Genomic DNA, 22,898 nt, shown 5'->3' with positions numbered 1-22,898 from the left:
ATACAGACAGTCTTGGACATCAATTTCAGGTCAGAGGTTCCAAACTGGTGGCCTGTGGACTGGATCTACCTGGCAGATTTGTTTAGTTTGGCCCTCAGGTATTAAAAAACAAAATAGAATAAAATTGAACTTATTGCTAATATTTGAAAATTGGGATAGTTCACACAAACATTTGGATTTCTATCTTCTGTGGAAAAGTCAAAGGATCTGACAACACTGAGCTTGCATTTCTCGGCAGCAACAAGTGGCTCAGCAAAGAAGGGCTGCCTCTTCGGGGTGGGGTTGGGGAGGGGTAGCAAGTGCCCCTTTCTGGTGTGTCTCTGTCCCTGCAGCTTCCTACTGTGATCTTTTTTTTTTTTTTTAATTAAAAAAAAATTTTTAATGTTTATTTATTTTTGACACAGAGAGAGACAGAGAGACAGAGCATGAGCGGGGAAGGGGCAGAAAGAGAGGGAGACACAGAATCCAAAGCAGGCTCCAGGCTCTGAGCTGCCAGCACAGACCCAACACAGGGCTCGAACTCACAGACCGCGAGACCATGACCTGAGCCAAAGTCAGATGCTCAACCGACTGAGCCACCCAGGCACCCCTTCCTACTGTGATCTTGTATCCAGGCCACTTCACTCACTTCTATTACCACTCTTAACCCTGGGGGGCACCTGAGTTTATAACCCCTAATTTAAGCATTCCACTGATTTGATGTGAGAAATAATTACCTAAATGCATCAGGATGAACTGTGTTTTGACTACACTACCCCTGAGCTTGTGTCAGTGGACTACTCTGAAGGAGCATCTACCACAGCCAATGGACTAGACTGCAGGACGTGAGTCTCATTCCCAGCATTTCACTTCTTAATGAGGGAAGGAAAAAAATATTGTCTTAGAGGCAGACCCTTCCATAGGCCTGAATCATTTTACAGATTATTTCCCCTAAGGCAGGGAACAGCCATAATCTCTCTCTTTATGCACCACAGCAACCCTTGCACCGTTGGAAATGCTGAGTTGCATGTATTGACCAAATTCTAAACCTTTATCTTCTTTCTAGTACCTTGGTCTGTTCCAATTCTTTGTTCTTGGCTTGAATAATTGCTTCAAAGTCCTTCTTGCTGCGGTTTAGCTCTTCCATTAGAGCCCGATGCTGCAGAAACATAGCAGATATGTATTCAAAATGGGCTACACTGCATATTTCCTTTTCTCCATACATGAGCCTGCTCCTTCCATCAGTAGCCTTGGTTCAAGGGACCAAGGGATTGGCAATTTCAAGATAGCCTTTGTTCCTTCAGGACATCCCACTTACCTGCTGCTTTTTTTTAGAGAAGGGGGGTAGGTAGGGAGGAAGGTCATCAAAATCCATTAACCCCTCTGAAAATAACCCAACCTCAATGGCCATCCAAATCAACTAAGGAACTTTACACTGCCTTCCAGATTCTGTAGGTTTGGCTGGGGGCTCAGGAATGTGCATTTTTTCTAAAGCCACCCGAGTGATTCTAGGAACTCAGGAACTCAAGAACAAGTAAGTAAATCTGAGGCTACCCAGCAATGGGAGTGGCTTTTAATAATCAGGGAGAAATGGGATTTCTAGATCATCATTTTCATTGAAATAAAAAAGACCTTTAACCTATTTATTCTACAAATCACATACTACATACCTGTGAGGCAGTACTGCCTGAACCCTGCCTATGTCTTCTGGAAGCTGACAGTTCATTTATTGTGACTTACTGCCTACAATGCATGTCAAGAGATTCCACATCTATGAGAATTTCTGAGCACCCTCACGCTTAAGTATAGCTTACACTTTAAATCTCACCTCCAATCCTTTTTTAAAGAAGGTGGAATAAAGGTCAGTATTTCTGAAAAGATATTACTCAAGAAACAAATTTTAAAATGTGTGGTCTCCCAAAAAAAGTTATATCAGATGGCCTGGGCATTCATCTTGACCACTGATTAGATGTATGTGCCTAACTTTCTCATCTATAAAACGGGAAAACAGGTGTCCCCTCCTACATCAGTGTTGATAAGAAAATAACAGATATGAAAGCATTCAGAAGTTTTAAAAATTGCCTAGTAAGTAAAAAAGAATTGTCACAGAGGGACCAACAAGGTGGATCAAGAAACAACCACTGTTTCAGTTGAGAAAGTGGTATGTCCCCCAGGCATGTTGTTAAAAACCATGACCTAAAAGTTTCCCATTTTAGGCTAATGAATGGAGACTGGCCAAGCACCTCATGCTAAATATTTTCCTGTCTCTGGGGAAAGGGTGAGGAGTCGTGGGTACAAGGTACTCAATGATCACTTGGCGATTTCCAAGCAGCAGAACCTTACTCTTTTCCAGCCAATTTCAAAACGGTATCTCAATACAATTTAATAAAGCTCTAAATGAGAAATATACCTACCTTCCCACCCTAGAAAATAAACAAGCTTAGAAAATAAAATTCAAAAAGATTGAATAAATTTTCATCTAATTCTTTTCAAGACTATTTGTGCACCCCTCAAGGAAATCAAGGCAGACATCCCCACAAAGATTACAATAATACAGGGCTGTTGGCACTCTATGAAGGTTGTGAAGTAGATATGCAATAAAAGACCATAAGGATATATTCATCTAAACAAATTCTAATGCAATTGATCAAGGAGATTTGAACCATCTCACTAACCTCCTGACAAAACTTGCATTAAACTACTAATCATAAACACATAAAGTTTAGAAGATAAAGTGGGTTTAAAAGATGCAAAAGAGCTTGTAAAAAAATAATCAGATGATAGTCAAGTTACATGAAATAAATTACAGGCAACCTTTTAGGGGAATTTTATTCCTGTGAGCCTTGCCCTTTCAGTAAATCGGTATGTTCTGCTGACTGTTAAACTACATTCTCAACCTGACCTAAAATGCTTAATTGGAACATTCTTGAATGGTTTCTGGATGGCTTCAGCTCAGGAACAGTGAGGTAATAAAGGCCCTTGCAGGCTCTGGTGGCCAAGTCATAGCTTGAAATTCCCCTCTGCTGCCCTCACCTTTCTGGAAGTGCAGACACTTCCCCAGAGAGCCTCCTAATTGCTACAGGCTCAGTTCCATCTTCACTAGAGCAACTTCTGCTCAGATGAAGATGTACGTTTTCATGCTGAGGTCTGGCATGTCTGTGAGGCCAAATCTCTGACCTGATGGTATGAGCAGCTGTTGTCTGCAGACTGGAGATGCCACAGAGGTGTGTGCTAAGCAGAAGAGGCAGCCAGTGGCCATGTGAGGTCTGGCTGCCCCCCACTCCCCAGCCCACTATAATCTCAATACAGTGGCAAGAGGTAAGTTACCTCCTGTAGAGCCTGGGCCAGCTGTTGCTTCAGGTCCTCTTCTCCTTGTTCCTTCTCCAAATCCTGCAAAGCCAAAAACAAAATGGAAAATTTCCCTGCAGGGATGGGGGGGAAAAGAAACAAAATCTAGCAACAAGCAGAGCAGACTGGCTCCTGAGAGCATCTGGAAACGATAGGGGGCAGGGAGCAGGTGGAGAACCTCCCGTTTCACTTCAGGCTCTTGGCAGGAAGGGATCTGAGCAGAGTTAACTGCTCAAACACTGCACACCTGAGGGCTGTCACCTTCAAGCTGCCACTCAGGTTGTTCTGGAGAGAAACCCTGGGGTAATACTCCAAGTGTCCTTCACTGGCTAATGTCATGACCCCCAGAAAGATGTAAACTGAGAGATTCTAAGCCACCAAATATCTAAACTTGGGATATAATCCCCCAGGTTGACACTCACAAGCTCCACCATGTTTCTTCACTCAATTCTGGCCACGCTGTCTCTTAGTGTGAGTATCTCTTCTAGACTGCTTCTCCTCCTTGCCTGAGCTTATGCTGTTTTCTCTGTCAGCCCCCTGTGATGTGGATGTCTTCCACATCATCATTGCCCTACATTCAGCACCTTCTACAAGAACCTTTCCCTCGTTAAGAACTGCCTACTCATTTAATATGCCAACTGGAAATTGTTCTCTAGGGGCGCCTGGGTGGCTTGGTTGGTTAAGCATCCGACTTCGGCTCAGGTCATGATCTCACACTCCGTGAGTTCGAGCCCCGTGTTGGGCTCTGTGCTGACCGCTCAGAGCCTGGAGCCTGTTTCAGATTCTGTGTCTCCCTCTCTCTCTGCCCCTCCCCTGTTCATGCTCTGTCTCTTGTCTCAAAAATAAATAAACGCTAAAAAAAAAAAAAAAAAGTTAAAAAAAAGAAATTGTTCTCTAATTTAAATATATTAACTTAAAACTGTTCTGATTATTATATTTCTTAATGGCAAGAACCATTTATTAAGCCTCTTAATAACCACCTGATGTCTAAGTATACTGCCATAGGTGCTAAAAAAAAATCTGTGTGAAGTAGTAGGAGAATAAATCCCTAGGGCTTGGTGGCAAAGGGAAATGCAGCTAATAAACAAAGGACTAGATACATTTCACCATGAGCCATTTGTATATGACCCTCTAATACCCACAGAAATTCTCTAAGCCAGTCCTTTTTTGCCTTTCTCTACCACTCTGATAGAGAAAAAGATTTTATAACTATATCCTGAAGCATACCCAGAGCAGCCACAAATATTAATTAATAATAACTCTTGTTCCTGAACACATTAGCCTTTAAAGAGGCTTCTGCTCTGGTGAAGGTGTCATACACTAAATATGTAGAGATAAGCCTCCCTCTATTAGCTTCAAGAACTAGTCCAGGCTGGGTAAGGGAAGCAAAAAGGTACACATAAACAAGCAATGAATATCCTGAGAAAGACCTATTTAATCCATGGCCTTTGCTAATGCTACCAGTTCAAGTGGAAAGCAGAGATTAGAATGAAATTTTTAAATTGTTCCAAATTTAGTCAACACTACTGGTTGTTCCTCGCCCTGAGCAAAGTAAACAAAACAGAAAAGCTTATTCACTTCAATCCTGATTGGTCCTTTTTATTTCTAAGTCAACAATGGGGAATTCTTGACATTCAATATTACCTGAGCAACGAGATGGGAGTAAAATGTATGCTTCTAGCCAGATTGGAAGTGACATTTTCAGCAGGACCAGAAATCAGCTCTAGCCTAGAGGCTTTGTGCAAGAGCTTGTCATCTAAGCAAATGACTCAGGGATGGGGACACATTTGGTCTTACCTTGATACAGCTAAGACAATCATTCTGCCTCCCCGCTAAAGGCACTGTAGAAAGTGGCTTACCACTCAACCCAACAACGGAGTCACAGTATACTTGTCCCCTCCAATGCTAGTCGCTCAGGACAGAAACAAAAACATTTTCTGCCTTTCTAGGCTCCCACTTCCTAGGTTAGCTAGAGTTAACTAACCATCAGAGCTAGTAAGTTGCCAGGTACAACAAGGGCAGAGTAACCACCTGACTCATAGCTGCCTTGAGGCTAACTGGTTTGGCTTTGACACACCAAAGAAAGATAATTCCTAGGGACAACTACTGGTTTAGTTGGAGTGTACTGTGGTTCTGTGGCATCCTGACCTTCATCCAACCCCTCTCTGAACCTGCCTCAGTTCTCAGGTGCCTCAGCTTTATATCCTGAGATCAATTGCATCCTGGCTGGCTCTCCCAGCCCCCTTCAGCCAACACAGCACCCAAACTCTGGCTCTTGGTCATCGTGCTGAAGCCTTAACCCTGCACTCAACTCCCTTCTCCCATCTAAGTCTTCTTCTCCCATTCTACCTCCTGTTCCTGGCACTCAGCATGTGGTCCCTGACCCAGAAACAGAGAGCTATGGCCAGAGGCCCACCAAAGGCCTACCCACCCCTGAGGAGCACTGGTGTCCCTTCCTCCTATGTCATACCTGGAGATGCTGTTCCTCTTCCTGGAAAGTCTTCTCTAGCTGTTCCACTCTGGCCTGTTGCTGGGCCTGCTCTGCACATAGCTGGGACTGTAAGTCCTGCAGCTCCTGCTCCATTTTTACGATTTTCTTTGAGTTCCCTTTTTGGGTCTGTTTTTTCACATTCAGTACAGCTACCTGTTTTTCCTGCATTTGTGTTTTCAGCTTCAGAATCCTGGACATGGTCACCCTGAACAGGGCTAAGCTGCTGTGAGATGCTGAAGGGTTTGAGGCTTTCTGCTTCTTATGATGAAGCTCTATGACTTTTGTGGAGCCAGGGTAAACATGAACCTCTGTGGCCTTCTCACTTGGCTCAAGAGAAGTCAACTTAGGATCCAAATATTCAGAGGGCTGACTGGCCACTTCACCTTTCCCATGAGACTTCACTGGTTGACCAGATTCACAAGATACTTTACTTATTTTGGATTTCAAATTTGAGGGGCCTTCAGCTCCAGGGCCCTCTAATTCATCCAAACTAAATTTCCTTTTAGTTCTCAATCCCTTATTTTTTCCCGTCATCTGGTCATTCTTTGGGGCAAGACAAGGATACATCCGGTCCCACTCTTCTTCAGTAACTTCATATTCATACTCTGCATTCTCCTTATTTTCCAAAGGTACCCCAAGCTGGATGTGGTCTCCCTTATGGATAGAATAGACATTTAAAGGTTCTAGACGTTGTCTGTTCAGCCAAACACCATTCAGACTCTAGAGAAAGGGAAATAAAGACAAAATAAGCTTCATGATTTTCCTCCTCTTAATGGAACGTTTCTCCTGATGCTACAAAAACTTCTGCCTTTTCAGAAGGAAAACCCCTGAGAACAAACAGAAAAGGTTGATAAACCATCACCCTTAGAAATAGCATTCCTGAAACAGCTTTGGTTTTTTACCTATATTTCACATCCATGCCTCCACAGAGAACTGCCTGTGTAACACGCAGGAATTACCTTATTACTGGCAGATGAATTACTCAAATAAATGCAGCAGCATTAAAAGAAACTGCAACTGAATAGCTCCTATTGACCTAAACTGGGGGCAATGGCCCAAGACTGGAAAAATGGCTATTAGCGAAGGAAGTAGTATCTAATGATGAGGTTCAAAAGATAGGCCTAGCCAGGAAAATCACACAAGCACTGTCTCTAAATGTGGTCCCTGAACACATTGGTGAATGAGCAAAGCATTTCCCAGCACACATACATAAACCTAAAAAGAGTGTATCAATACCTTGTACTGGGGTCAACCTGCAGGTGGGATCTGACCCAATTAATAGCACCAAAGGTCCAGGGGGTAATACAGCACAGTGGTTAAGAGCTGGAGCTTTGGCTCAGACAGACTTGAGTTCATAGCCCAAATGCACCACCTTGGGTTTATTAGTTGCATGGCCTTCAGCAATTTACTTAACCTCTGTATCTCAGTTTTACCTGTAAAATAGGGATAGTACAGTTCCTAACTCATACTGTTCTGTGAAGAATGAAATAATACATGTAAAACACTAAGCACAGTGACTCACATATAATAAATGCTCAATATATATTTACTTTAATGACTTAAATTAAGCCATAGTGTAGGGGTTAAGAGCATGGACCCAGGAGTCGGACTGCCTGGATTTATAATCTGGCTCCATCACTTAATAGCTGTGTAACTTTGGGTGACTTTCTTAACCTCTCCATGCTCCAGTTATCACATCTATAAAATGGAGGATAATAATAGTCTCTCCCTCATGGAGTCTGTGTGGATTTAATGAGATGACATATGTAATGTACTCAGAAAAGTGCCTGGCACATGGTAAGTATTATATAAGTGTTCACTACTATTATTATGTTCTGGCTCAATTGACTTATCAACAGTTATTTCAATTCTATGCTCAGCATCTTGCAAGGTAAATATACTGAGCACAAAAGTAGAAGATATGAAAACAACTTTTAGCAGCTGACTATGGAAAGGAAAACATGAGGGCACACATAAGTAAATGTGGGATTACACAGCACAGCCTATAAATGCAAAGGAGTATCATATAGAGCTGGGCTAGGGAAGAGATGCTAAACAGAGATGACGCATTCTAAAACAGACTTGAAACAAATGTAGGATTTAAAGTTTAAAGAGACAAGTGGGAGTGTGCCTGGTTGGCTTGGTCAGAAGAGCATGTGACTCTTGATTTTGGGGCATGAGTTCAAGCCCCATGCTGGGGGTAGAGATCACTTAAATAAATAAACTTGGATGGAAGGAAGGGAGGGAGGGAGAGAAGGAGGGAGGAAGGAAAGAGAAAAAAGAAAAGAAACAAGTGGACATTTTAACCCATAGGAAGGAAGGAAGGAAGGAAGGAAGGAAGGAAGGAAGGAAGGAAGGAAGAAAGAAGGAAAGAAAGAGGAAGGGAAGAAAGAGGAGAGGGAAGAGAAGGAAAGAGACAAGTGGACAATTTAACCCATAATAAGAACGTATCTTTGGGACACAGGCCAGAGATGAAGGTCACATATGAACTGGGACTAAGACTATATTCAAGTTGGTAACAATAGCTACCTCCTCGCGGCTAGAAAAAATACCTGATCAGCCCAAATATGAGGGATGGGAGGCTTGACCACAAGCCACAAAGGATGAAGAATAGAGATTGGATCTCAGCTCTGGATTGGGTTTAGGCCCTTGTTTCTGGTTTTTGTGTTATCTGGCCAGAGTGGGGAGAGGGAGAGAAAGACGAGCATAGATACATACAGAAAGACTGGCTTTAACTCACTGCCTTGGCCCTAACCTGGCTTATCTGACCAACCTTCTCCCAACTTTTCTACTCATATTCAGCCTGAGAAATTATGGAGACTGATCAGTTCTGATTCGTGAAACAACATATGCAGGAATAAAAAGGAGGGGGAGGGAGGCTAAAAGAATGTATTTGAGAACAGTTCTATAGCAGAATAGTCAATTATAGATTATACATAGGAAAAAGGTTTCAGGAAAAGTAGTATGACACAGGAGGCCACCTATTGCCAAGGTATAGACATTTAAGAAGAATCTCAAAGAGAAGGTTAAGAAGGCTATAGAAGCAACCTAAGACTAGAGTGAACAAAACCCTAAAAAGCTAGGGTGAACTTTCAAGACATATTGCAACCCTCCGCGAGATCCTCTGCAGTAACCTGCCTCCTTGAGAGCCCTTTGAGATCTGGAAAATAAACTCTCAAAATTTTCCCATCACTTTTTATCCCTGGATCCCTCTGTTTATCCATTCATCACTCCTTGGTGACATCTAGTGGTATACTTTGGACCACAGCCCCAACTCAGGTCTGTTCACAGGGCGACGGTAGAAAAGGATGAAATTACCACGGCTGTATAAGAACAATCATGTACTGCCCAGGATATGATCTCAAATGCAACAGCTTAAATAAATCAAACTGGGGGCACTTGGGTGGCTGTCAGTTGACCATCCAACTTCAGCTCAGGTCACGATCTCCCTGGTTTGTGAGTTCAAGCCCCGCCTCGGGCTCAGCTCAGAGCTAACAGCTAACAGCTCAGAGCCTGGAGCCTGCTTCAGATTCTGTGTCTCCCCGTCTCTCTCTGCCCCTCCCCCACTCGCACTCTGCCCCTCTCTTAAGAATAAACATTTAAATATATCTATCTCAAACTGTGTTTAAGCCTTTTTTTTTTTTTTTTTAATGTTCATTTTTGAGAGAGATAGAGTGTGAGAAGGGGAGAAGCAGAGACAGAAGGAGACACAGAATCTGAAGTAGGCTCCAGGCTCTCACCTGTCAGCACAGAGTCCAATGCGGGGCTTGAATCCACAAACCATGAGATCATGGCCTGAGCCAAAGTTAAACGCTTAAGCAACTGTGCCACCCAGATGCCGCCAAGCCTTTCTTGATAGTTTTCACAATCACCAGTTTGAGCACTGTCAGCAGCAGCAAAGTGATAACCAAAGAAAAGCCTGCCCAGTGACTCTCAGCCATCAATGGGAAAAAAGTGGGATCACCTGCACCCCCTTCAACACCAATTACTTCACTTGATGCTCAATCTCTGTCCAGCATTTTTAATCCCTTTGAGTGGAAACCCAAAGCCAACGGGCAATGTTTTCATGCAGTTCATCAAATGATTTATGTAACCCAGTGGTTCTCAACCCTGATGTACAGTGAAATCACCTGAAAATGTTTACAAGAAATAGTGACTGGGTTAAATGGTCTGAGATGGGGACTAGACATCAGAATTTTAAAAATCCAGTTTATATACAAACACAGAATATGCAATTTGTATCAAGACACAGTGCCCCTTTGCAGTCGACCCTTCCCTCATTCCCAGGCAACTACTCATCTATTCTCTGCCCTACATAGGTTTGCCTTTTCCAGAATGTTGTATAAATGGAACCACACCAGTATGTATCCTTTTGAATCTGGCTTCTTTCACCTAGCATAATGACTTTAAGATTTATCTACTTTGTTGCATTAACAGCAGTTTGACATTTTTACTGCTGAATAATATCCTAGGTCATGGGTGTTACCAGTTTGTTTATCCAGTCCCTAGTTGTTTCTTCCAGTTTCTGGTGACTATGAATAAAGCCACAAGAACATTCACATACAAGTTTCTGTAAGAACATAAGTTTTTATTAATTTGGGACAGGAAAAGGAATGTTGGATAAGTACATGTTTAACTGGAAGAAACTGCCAAACTGGTTTTCAAAGTGCTGATATCATTTTGTATTCTCACTTGCAATGGTTAGGAGTTCCAGTTACTCTGCATCCTTACCAGCACTTGGCATTAGAAATTCTTCACTAAAATATAACATACAAACATAAAAGTGCACAAATCATAAATATATAACTAGATGAATAATCACAAAGTGAACATCTCAGTGTAACTACCACAAGGTTAAAAAAAAAAAAAAATTACACATTCTCAGCATCCCAGAGACCCCCTGGGCTTCCTTCTAGTCACTAAGCCCCTCCCCCTCCATACATAAGGGGACTGTCAGCCTGGCTTGATGTCACATATTAGTTTTGCCTGGTTTTGACAATTATATAAATGGCATCATATAATATGTATTCTTTTGTGTCTGTCTTCTCTAACTCAATATTGTTTGTGACATTTATCCATGCTGCTGGATATAGTGGTAGCTCATTCACATTCATTCTAGTATAGTGTTTCATTTTAAGATTCTACCGTTGGGACGCCTGGGTGGCACAGTCAGTTAAGCGTCCGACTTCAGCCAGGTCACGATCTCGCGGTCCGTGAGTTCGAGCCCCGCGTCAGGCTCTGGGCTGATGGCTCGGAGCCTGGAGCCTGTTTCCGAATCTGTGTCTCCCTCTCTCTCTGCTCCTCCCCCGTTCATGCTCTGTCTCTCTCTGTCCCAAAAATGAATAAACGTTGAAAAAAAAAATTGATTCCATGAAAAAATACATTCTTTAAAAAAAAAAAAAAGATTCTACCGTTGATAAACACTTGGGTTGTTTCCTTGGGAGTGAAAATATTGTGAGGTGTGTGTGTGTGTGTGTGTGTGTGTGTGTGTGTGTATGCAACTTTAATAAATAATGCCAAATAATTTTCCAAATTTGTTACGCCAATCTATACCTCTACCAAAAGGCAACTTGACAATACCTGGCATCATCAGTATTTAATTTTAGCCACTCTGGTGGATATGTAGTGGTATTCCACTGTGGTTTTAATTTGCATTTCCCTTATCATTAATGAGGCTGAACAACTTCTCATGAACACTGAACATTTGGATATAATCTTTTGTGAAGTGTCTGGCTCTTGCCCATTTTTAAAACTGGATTATCTTTCTTTTTCTTATTGATTTGGAGTTATGTACATATTCAAATATAAAGTCCTTCATTGGTTATGTGCAGCAAATATCTTCCACTCTGAGCTTGCCTTTCACTTTCTTAATGGTGTCTTTTGATGAATGGAAGTTCTCAATTTTAATATGATACCACGAGTATGTTTTAAAAGAACCCCAGGTAAGCACAAAAACTGGAAACAGGGTTGACAATCACTGCTCCAGCTGCTGGAAGACCAGAAGTTGAACTGTCCCAAGCAACAAGGTGTGTTCACGGACAGTATAATTCACCAGAGACATGAAATGCCATAGTGTACAGAGGCATGAAGGTGGGACTCCCCAGGGAGCAGATGAATAACAGCACAATAGGAGGAGAAAGGTTCAAACTCCATGCCCAAATCTCTAGGACTGAAGGCAAGAAAACCCACCAAGGCATTTCAGATGGACCCTCAAACAACCAATTTTCTGAAACAGCTGGATATGAATACCTACAATGAGCCATCTGAAGAGCTTTCCAACTGAAATGCACACAACTACAATATTTTGTGTGCAGAGTCAGCAGTCCACAGTTTTTCTTTTTTTTAAGCCAATTTAAACTAAAATTGCATTTGTTGCAATTTTTGTATCTGTACTTAAGCTTTCATTTTCTGGCCATTCCAGCATATAAGAGAGACCATTTAATGAAGAGAGAATGCAGTTCTGAGTTTTGAATTCTTTTTTTTTTTTTTTTAATTTTTTTTTTCAACGTATATTTATTTTTGGGACAGAGAGAGACAGAGCATGAACGGGCGAGGGGCAGAGAGAGAGGGAGACACAGACATGGAAACAGGCTCCAGGCTCTGAGCCATCAGCCCAGAGCCCGACGCGGGGCTCGAACTCACGGAGTGTGAGATCGTGACCTGGCTGAAGTCGGACGCTTAACCGACTGCGCCACCCAGGCGCCCCTGAGTTTTGAATTCTTAGAAGTATCTACCTCTTGAAAAGACTTGGCAAATGACTTCAAATATGACCATAACAATAACATCCTGCACGTGAAATTCAAATCCTTCATCAGAAGAAGAGGACTGCCAAGGCATGGTGCCAGAAAAAAGCCACAAAGGAAAGGAGCATTTGTTAAGGAAAAAAAAATGTGGGGGGAGTGCTTTTACCTGTAGGAGTAGTTGCTCCATCAAAACACTTGACTCACAGCTTCTCTTAAAAATCAGTTACCTCACAAATGGAATCAAAGCTAAGAGGCTTAAACCAGAAAAGGCTTGGAAGAATCAGGAGCCTACCTTTCCTCTGTATTATCTGTCTGAGACCTCAGAGAGGAATCTCATGGTAACAACAGCCCTGGAAGAAAACATACACAGCTAACACTGGAGAGCAGCCCAGAAGCACAGTCATGATCTGTCGCTGGCATGGGCCACCTCTGTCCCTGAAGCTGATGTTCAAGGAACAGTAAAATCAGTCAGTTGGTGGCTTCCCAACCTTTCAAAATCTGCTATCCCATAAATGGTGTATACCCATACTACACATCATCAAAGAGAAGAGCACCGGAGAACTTACCTCTATAATACTGTAATCCCATTTCTCAGATAGCCAACTCTGATAAGGAAAATGTCTTTTCCTAAAGTGGTTCGATATAAGCTATTGCAGGGGCTTTAAAACCTGACGTCTATGACTTAGATATGTATAATTAATTTTTTTAAATCATGCAACCAGTACAGGTTTCCCCTGCTATCCAAAAGGAGAGTGCTCCCATGAAGCCCTTCTTCATAAGCCGCTGGTGCAAAGTAAAGATGCAACTACCATTAACTTATATGGGAAAATATTTTTATTGTTCTCAGACTCATAATATAGCCTCTTTTAGGCTTTTCTGATACCTTAGGACATCACCTGCTAATGGAAACACAAAATAAATCAAGATTAAAACACTGATGCTCACAGACACAGTTCAAAACTATGGAACCTTGGGCGCTTGGGTGGCTCAGTCAGTTAAACACCCAACTCTTGGTTTCAGCTCAGGTCAGGATCTCGAGGTTTGTGCAATTGAGCACCATGTCAGCCTCTGCACTGACAGCACAGAGCCTACTTGCGATTCTCTCTCTCCCTCTCTCTGCTCCTCCTCCGCTCATGCACAAGTTCTCTCTCTCTCAAAATAAATAAACTAAAAACAAAAAAACAAAACAAAAAAACCCCCACAACTATGGCACCGTGAAGCTGAGATGCTGAGTGTAGCTCCCTGTGAAAGAGCTCCCCGGTGCCACTCTCAATGCTCTGGTGAGTGCTGCCTCTATAACAGCTCGCTGCAAAACAAATACTAAGCACTATTTTCGCCTTATTTTGTAAAAGTGAAAATCCTCTTCTGATTTCTTTTAGTTAGCAAATATAGTACCAATGTAGGTCTCTTGTAAAAGCAAAATGTAGGATAGATAATGTGAACTTTCCAAAAGCAGGACATATCTGTATAGCAAATCACTGAATACCTCCTTGGTGTTTGACAACAGGACATAGTAGAGACTTATTTGAGTTCCAGCCCTGGTTCATTCATTCACTTCAACAGTCAGTTAGAAGGCCCCTGGGCAAGTCAATTTATCTCCCTGGGCCTCAGATTCATCTGTTCCCAGAAGAGATTAACCTTGATCATCTCTAAGGCCCCCTTTCAGTGCCAATTTCTATTCTGCTCATAATGTCTTGCCAAGAGTGCCAAACCAATTTACTTAGCACTTATACTCTCTTCTTCAATATAGTGCCAACTCAACTTAATTCTAGTCAGGAAGGTACTTTCTCAACAGCTTAAATCTAGCAGTTTTAAGCATGCAAAATGAGGCAGGCCTGCAGGATACCTGTGAGACTGTGAATTATAATAAGAAATATACATTTGGCCTTTATCCCTGTTTCTAAGCACAGAGCTCCTAAAAACTCTTGGAATTTCCTAAGTGGTGAGACGGAAAGGCGTCTTTTGTTATGCTAATGAGGCAACTTTGGGACCATCCCAGGTCACCTAAGGATGGGGGTCTAATTGCTAGGGGAACCAACTAAGTAACCGGAGGGTTGAAACTTTCAGTCCCACCCCTCAACTTCCTGGGAAGGGAGAGGGACTGGTCGTTGAAGTGATTACCAACAGCCAATGATTTAATCAATCATGCTGTGTTATAGAGCCTCCACAAAAACTCAAAAGGATGGGTTTAGGGAGCTTCTGGGTTGGTGACTATATGGAGGTGTTGAGGGAGTGGAATACCCACATAGGACATGAAAGCCTTGTGCCCTTTCCTGTATACCTTGCCCTACACATCTCCTCTGTCTGGATGTTCATCTGAATTCCTTACCATATCCTTTCATAATAAACTGGTAAACTTAAGTAAATGTTTCCCTGAGTTCTGTGAGCCACTCTAGCTAACTAATCAAATCCAAAGGGGAAGGAGGTCATTAGAACCAGTTGGTTCCAGTTGGTTAGAAGTACAAGTAAACAACTTGGACTTGTGACTGGCATCTGAAGTCCAAGGAAGGGGTCCCTGAAGCCTCCAATCTACAGCTGTTGGGCAGGAGCATAGGGGTTAACCTATGGAATCTGATGCTATCAGAACTGAGTTGAATAGTAAGTAGGACTCCAAGCTGGTGTCCCAAGCACTGCTTGGTGGTGTGAGGGTAACTGCACCCACCTCAGAATTGGTCTCAGAACCATTTAATACCCTTCTTTCTAACAGGTGTCTTTACACTCCTTTCAACAAGAGCAATGTAAGATGGCATCTGAAGACATTTCATACTTCCTAATTTTTAGCTATCAACATGAGAATTTCTCTCACGGCACAATCTCTATTTTCACCATATCCCTGAGTGCTTGTATATCTATCTGCACATTAGGCACTTCCTAATTGCTAGGCTTTACACACTATTTCACCTCCCTTAGTATTCACACCAGACCAGTGATTTTCAAAGTTATTCAAAGGAAATCTTCCTCAAAACATGAATATGTAAAACAGATTAAAAAGGGGGTGGGAAGTATTTGCTCTGATTGAAAGGAATAGGGAAGGGAAGGAGCTAAGTCCAGTCAGCTCAGCTCCCTCCTCCTCCCAGTGCTCTGAACCATAGGTGTACTCCAGAATATTCATCAGATTTCCAAGGTCTCTGGACCTATGACTCACAAAGGCCAATTCCCCCAGTAACTTAGTCTAGTTTCTGGAGCAGGACCTACTGCTCCAATTCAGGTATTCCCTTCAAAGTAAAATACTTTCATTCAAGTCATTAGAAATTATTTTGGTATAATCTAATCCCTGGCAGCATACAGAAATGTCTGTCTCCAAAGAAGAAAACTGGGTGGCTGGGGAGAAGATACTACTTTTGAGCCTTTTAACTTTGTATCATGTACTACCTATGCCCCCCCCCCAAAAAAAAAAGGAATTTAAAAATAAACAAAAATTTAGTAAAGTCAACAGGCATCTATGTATTCCTGTACCTTGTTGTCCATAATTGTCCACTGGCCCTCGACATTCTGCTTCAAAACACAGTGGTTTCGGGAAATCATCAGAGGGCAGATTTTTGATACCAGTTGGTATGTGACACCAAATCCTCGCCCTATAGTCACCTAGGAAGACAACAATGTAAGAGACATAATCAGTCATTCTGCTGAACAGGGAGGTCCTTTACAATCTTGTCAACCAGCAATATGTGCATGTCCTGACTTATGAAACCAGACTCTCATGAAACCCAATGTCATCAGCTATCTCCTTCAGCTACCATGGGAGCCACCAGGTAGAAAAAAGCAAGTTCTGACATGAAGAAACAGCTGAATGAAGTTAATCATGGAATGTCAGGGTTGGGAGGACCCTGAAATGTCATGAGATGGAGGAAAACCTTTCCACACACCCCAATCAATTAGTCTTAAACACTGCCAATAACTATAACATCTATACAAGACCGCTGCTCCAATTTTTTAATGGTCCTGACTTGGCATCCTTCTCCCTATAAATTTCATCCTTTGGCCCTGGCTCTGCCCTGAGCACCATGAAAAAATCTCCCATCCTCCTTCCACTTGACAGCTATAAAGTATCTACCTAGTCTTTTCTTGGCCCTATGTTCCCAGTTACTTCAACCTAACTCCCATGGCATATGTTTGAGCCTCTTTGCTATCCTAATAGATCTGTGAAGAGACTCCTGGTTTATTTTTATTCCTGGATGCCATATTAAAAAAATAATTTTTGTGACACAGTCAAATGCAAGTATCACTTTCCCAGTTCTAGATATTATCACTGGAGCATATAAATTGCATTAGCTTTCACGGCAGATCTATCACACTGCCAATGTATCCTCAGGCTTAGGAATGATTAAATTTCTTGGTCTAACCCTCCCCCAAGAATTGCTATGCTAAGTCATGTCTCTTCTGTCCTATACTTGACTAGTTGGTAAATTTGGATTCGAGTGCAGGACCTTACATTGATTCCTATTAAATTCCATCTTGTTAGTTCAGCCTATCACATGAGCTTGTCAAGACCTTTCTGAATTTTTAATCTGCCATCAGACATATTCAATATCCCTTCCAGCTTTGACTCATCTACCAAACTGATATGAGACCCTCTCTACATTCATTTAGGGCACAGATAAAAATACTGAAACATGGGGCGCCTGGGTGGCGCAGTCGGTTAAGCGTCCGACTTCAGCCAGGTCACGATCTCGCGGTCCGTGAGTTCGAGCCCCGCGTCGGGCTCTGTGCTGATGGCTCGGAGCCTGGAGCCTGCTTCCGATTCTGCGTCTCCCTCTCTCTCTGCCCCTCCCCCATTCATGCTCTGTCTCTCTCTGTCCCAAAAATAAACGTGGAAAAAAAAAATTTTTTTTTTTAAATATATATATTGAAACAGGATGTAGCCAAAGGCAAAGCTCCCAGGAAAGCCTAGTAAACATTATACCAAACAATCTGGGTATACCTTTAACCAGTTGTAATTCAACCAAGAGTCTTTGCATCAAGTTCATATTTTCTATCTTATCCATGAGAAGACATCATGAGAGCCTCTGGAAAAGGTTGCAAAGAAGCCTCAATTCCCATCCATCACACTTTCCTGATAGACCAGTTTAGTTTATAATAACTCTGTCAAGGAAGAAAATGAAATTCTCCCGAGATTTAGATGTTAGAATCCCCTGCTTATTCTTCTTGGTGCACAAGCCACCTCTTTAATGACCCACACCACAACCATAGCTGAGAACATTAAGCCAAATGGTCTGTGGTTTGGTATAAGCTACCCATTTTGCTCCTTTTGAAAATCTTTCAGAATCATGCCTGTCCTCCTCAGTCCCTCAAGGACCACCAGGACTCTCCTTGTCCTAATCTATTCTTCCCCTCAAACTCTCATCTCAGTAACTGACACCACCATCCAAGCAATTGCTTAGCCCAAAACCAAGGAGCCATCTTTGATTCTTCTCTGTCCCTCATCCTGACATTAAAATCATCAGCAAATTCTGCTGGTTGTAATTCAAATATATCCCAAATCTGTTCATTTCTCTCTATGGCCAATACCTTGGTCCAAACAACCTGACCTCCACCAGTTAGGCTGCTCTTGTTCCTGCCCTGCACTCCCTGACTCAGACCAACTTCGTTCTTCACACAGCAGCTGCAATGGTATCATACAAACTCTAAATCAGATCATTTCCCTTCTTTTCAAACTACATTCATGATCCAAACTCCCTTCCATAGCCTATAAGGCCTGAATGTCCTAACCCCCTCCACCTCTTTAGTCTTACCTCACACCACAGACAGAAACACTCACCACTGCCTGAGGGTCTTTTCACAAGTCCCCTCTACTTGGAACACTCTTGTCTGAGACATCTGCACAGGCTCCTTCTCATCTTTCAAGTTTCAGCTCCCCAAGGGCCTACCCTGATTACCCTAGAGTTGTTGCCTGCTCCCTCTCCGACCACTGCATTCCTTCATGTTGTTAGCATGCACTTGTCACAATCCAAAATTATCTTGTTTGCTTTACCTATTTATTCCTCCCCCCTTACTAGAATATAAATTTCGTGAGCAGGGACTTTATCCGTCTCGTGTACCACTCTTTTTGTACCTGGGACAGCACTTAGTAAGAGTTTGTGAGTGGAAGAATAAAGAGCTTATGCATCCTCCCAGATTCTAGGATGAGCATTTTTTAGCTCAGAAGTTGGAAACTCAGTTATTACCTCTGAAAACTATGGAGCAGCAGCCAGGAACTCTTACAATCTGACTTAAGTTCTTTAGTTCTTCGAACAGTTTGCCAGAAATCCCATTTGTTATCCAAGTTCCTCAGAATTAACATATATATCCTTCAAAAATGGAATGTTTAGGGGCACCTGGCTGGCTCAATCAGTAGAGCATGTGACTTTTTAAAGTTTATTTATTTATTTTGAGAGACAGCAAAAAAAACAAGCACACATGAGTGGGGGAGGGGCAGAGGGAAAGGGAGAGAGAATCCCAAGCAGGCTTGGTGACAGCACAGAGCCAGGTGTGGAGCACGATCTCATAATCAAACCATGAGATCATGACCTGAGCCACAATCAAGAGTCAGACACTTAACTAACTGAGCCACTTAGGCACCCCTCAGTCAGTAGAGCTCGTGACTCTTGATCTCAGGGTCATGAGTTCAAGCCCCATGCTGGGCATGTAGCTTATTTTTAGAAGTTAATTAATTTTTTTTTTTTAAATGAAACGTTTAAGGGTTTATCTGTCATCCATATTCAGTAAGAATTTTCATGTAGGTAGCTTTATTTCTAATAAAGGAAGTATTCCATAGCCTATTTTAATACTTATGGAGAGACAGCCAGACAGCCCTTGACAACTGCCTGGGTAAAGCATTACAGAAAAGGGAGATGAATGGCTATTTTTTTTGAAATTGCCTCCTGCAGACTCTGAATCCATGAACGTAAGGAATCATTCTTTTTTGTCCTTCCCTTTACTGTCTGGTCCTAGAATTTACCTTCGTACACCAAGGTTAAAGAGTCTGTGGTGAGTTTATCCGGATATTCCAGCACCATTTGCACATGAGAGTAAACTTTGCAAGGGAACTGAGTGCCAATAAACCACCAATGCATATGTTGGGGGTTGTTTCTCTTTACAACAATTCTGCAATCCTTACCCACTTTTGCTGCTATCCCATTCCTCCCGGGGATGATTCCTATTGTTTCCCAAATGGCCAGCAAATACTGTAGAACCATCCTTTCCCTGTTTTCAACCCCTTTAGCCCAAAAAGCTTCATGAAAACCTAATTTGTTTTTCCACCAAACTCTCTGGATTGATTTAAGAAGTTTAAGGACAGTGCTTGGCTAGCTCAGTTGGTGGAAGATGCAACTCTTGATCTCCGGGTCATGAGTTTGTGCCCCATGTTAGGTGTAGAGATTACTTGAAAAAACAAAAACAGGGGCACCTGGGTAGCTCAGTCGGTTAACTTCCAACTCTTGATTTCTGCTCAGGTCATGATCTCCTGGTTTGTAAGCTAAAGCCCCGCATCGGGCTCTGCTCTGACAGCTCAGAGCCTGCTTGGGATTCTCTCCCTTTCGCTCTCAAAAAATAAATAAATAAACATTAAAAAACAAAACAAACAAAAGCCTTCTTTGAAAAAAAGAAGTTTAAGGACTTCTTCAGTTGACTTCAGTCAATTTACTACTATGTTCCATTCAGTGAAATGAGAGGAATCTTGTTTTATTGTTTTATCTGGGAAATCTAAGACTTTAAAGGGAACTGGAAAGGCAGGAAACTAACTCCGTTATAACTAAATGCTATCGGCACACTTAAATCTTGTGCACACCGCACACTACTTTGTGTTATGGTTTGGGGGCCACTATGATAAGTAAGACTTCATCTCTCGCCTAGATTCAGACTTCTCTTCATACACACTGCAGGCTACGCTCCAACGACTTCTTAACACCTGACCTTGCAGACAGCCAGGCCTGGCAGGTCGCTCACACATGCCCCTAGAGCAAGTCGGTCTTCCCACTATGTCTTCACCTTTCACGATGGTTTGTATGGGTCTCTTCCCATAGCAGTGGCCCTACACAAAATTAACCAAGAGTTTAAAATAAGTGTAGGAGTACTTTACAATTCCTCTGGTCTTTGCTGCAGCAGCTTTCATTCTTTCCGCCCCCAACTCCTACTCCTACTCCCCCTCCTGGGGCTACCAAGCTATTGACAAGTAATGAATTAATCCTCATCAATTGACTCTGAATGTTAACATTTGACTAACTTTACAAGGCTGAGCGTGAGTGTGGTACACTTGCAAGACTCACGTTAAGTAACACATGTAAAAGCCCAAACCCAAAACAAAATAAGGTGCAGCTCCCATTATCCAGGTGTTGGCGTCTTCATTTGTTAACTTCATTTGTTAACCTTCCCAAAGGGAAAATGCCTTTGGAAAAAGGCGTGCAGGGGAAGGTCAATGCTCAAGCTAAAAGAAGGAAGCAGCTGGTGGAGGGGTTGATTAGTATGATTAATATGGACTTCAGGTACTGATACCTGGATAGAAAAAGAGGGCAGGGGTGTCTTTCTGGTGTTCTTCAAATCACAGCACACAAGGAACCCTTTAAAACCTCCTAATCCAGCAAGTTAAGGCTGGACCTGAACCCCCTCCTCCGACCGGAGGAACCACTGTTCTAGGAGAGTACTAAGTAATCCATATCTTGGTACTTGATTGGACAGCCTGCGTGGATGTTCTCCGCCTTCCCAGCGTAAAACTGTGCTTCCCCATTCAAGGAATAAACTCTTGAGGGCAAAGTCGCTATTATCTGTCCGTCTCACGATACACGAAAAACCATAAATAATAAATACGTGGAAGACTGAACTCGGACTATATTGCTTAGAGAAAAAAGCCTAATCAAACACACATCACCGTCAAAAGACTTCTCTTTCATACAAACTATTCCCCGCATCCAAATCGTCGCCAGTCACGAGCTCGTCCCTGATCCAGCTCTGCTTCCCAAGCTGACTGAACCCTAATCCGCTCAGCCCCCTCTCCGAACACCCTAAGCCCCCACCCCAACAAGCCCCCAAGTGGAAGCGCGCCTCGTCCGTCCTCTTTGTTTCTCCGGTGTGCACGGAGGAGCGCCCTAGAGAACACCACGGGCGGCCCCTGGCGAGGACAGATCCGGTGTTTCCGAATCCCCACCCCCAACCCGTCTGAGGGGGCGCCGCTCGCAGCACGGAGACGCACTGGACGATTGCAGACCCGCCCACGGGGTCAATTTACCTCAAGAGATGGGAACGCGGGCATTTTTACGTTAAAGTCGAGGCACCGTAAGGGACGTGACCTGCAGCTCGGGTCTTTTTCGACGCAAAACTTAACAAAGTTCCTGCTCTCCCGCTGCCCCCCACCGCCTCCCGGGACACCGCTCCGTGCAATCCACACGGGGGCTGTCCCAGCGCCCTCCCCCTCGAACCCCCAGCCGGTCCACACGTCCTCCACGCCCACCTCACGCCAAGCCCCTCCACCAGCCCCTTCCGGCAACCCCGACTTCAGCCCCGGCTCGCCCCGCAGGCCCCGGCTTCCCTCAAAGGGGCCATCTTTTCCTCCGCGCGGTCCTACCTCCACACAAACACCTCGCCCCCCCTCAACCGCCCGCCCCAGAACCCCTCTCCCCCCCCCCCGGGCCCCCCCCCCTCATATCCCTTCCCTCTAACCCGCTCCCACCTCCCCTTCTCCATTCATCTCTCCCACCCGGACGCCCCGGCTGCCTCCCGGCCCTGCTTCCTCAACCCCCTAAGGCTCCCTCAAGGACCCCCTCCTCCTCACCTCGTTTCCGTCCTCGAGCAGCAGCCACTCAGCGTCCATCCCCACTCGTCGCAAGCACCAACTCCGGCCACCGGCGCGGTCTCCCGTGACCAACGAGCCGGGCTCCCCCATAGCCCACTCGGCCCCGGGATCGCTGTCAGCACAGAGCGAGACCCCCACCCGGGTTCCCGCCGCCTCTCGGCTTCGGCGCCGGCGCCATACCTAAACAACAGACAGAAGCAATCGCTACGCGCTCGCGATCGATGCGAACACCCGCTAGGGCTCAGCGCCCCCGCCCGCCCAGCCAGCAAGGCCGAGTCACTGCGCCTGCGCCGGAGCGAGGGCGGCGAGGACGGCGCAGGTGTGAAAGCTATCTAGCCCCAGGTGGGGCGGGGTCGCCGTGGACTGCGTCTCTCGCGCGACGCGCGCCTGTCCCGCTGCAGCCCCACCACCCCAGTAGTAGCCGCCCGTGACCGGAGTCTCTTACCCGCTCCTCTTTAAAATTTTTATTTTGCTTTATGACGAGCTTTCATGATCTCTAAAGCTGTAACCAACTTTTAAACAACTTGTGATTGGCACAAAAACAGACACATAGACCAATGGAATAGAATAGAAA

The 22,898-nt window shown here is 43.7% G+C and overlaps 1 protein-coding gene across 3 annotated transcripts in view; it reads right to left on the bottom strand.

The window, feature by feature from the left end:
- RNF8 (ring finger protein 8) overlaps nt 1-22,531 on the bottom strand; it is a 33,511-nt gene extending 10,980 nt beyond the window's left edge. Inside the window, exons 1-5 of one of the 3 annotated variants that reach the window (XM_040473377.1) lie at nt 22,304-22,531; nt 16,018-16,146; nt 5,798-6,538; nt 3,307-3,369; nt 1,049-1,138 (exon numbers count right to left, since the gene is read on the bottom strand). In XM_040473377.1, the coding sequence (XP_040329311.1) occupies nt 1,049-1,138; nt 3,307-3,369; nt 5,798-6,538; nt 16,018-16,146; nt 22,304-22,414 (1,134 nt within the window). In that variant the 5' untranslated portion in view covers nt 22,415-22,531. The remainder of the gene's footprint in view (nt 1-1,048; nt 1,139-3,306; nt 3,370-5,797; nt 6,539-16,017; nt 16,147-22,303) is intronic. The other 2 variants (XM_040473375.1, XM_040473376.1) reach the window with 2 other exon arrangements.
- Between the last annotated feature and the right edge of the window lie 367 nt (nt 22,532-22,898).

Source organism: Herpailurus yagouaroundi, unplaced genomic scaffold (genome assembly GCF_014898765.1).
Source record: "Herpailurus yagouaroundi ecotype Mexico unplaced genomic scaffold, PumYag 139, whole genome shotgun sequence".
Taxonomy (NCBI): domain Eukaryota; kingdom Metazoa; phylum Chordata; class Mammalia; order Carnivora; family Felidae; genus Herpailurus; species Herpailurus yagouaroundi.
Note: the sequence above shows the minus strand (reverse complement) of the source record. Positions and strands in the feature narration are given on the sequence as shown.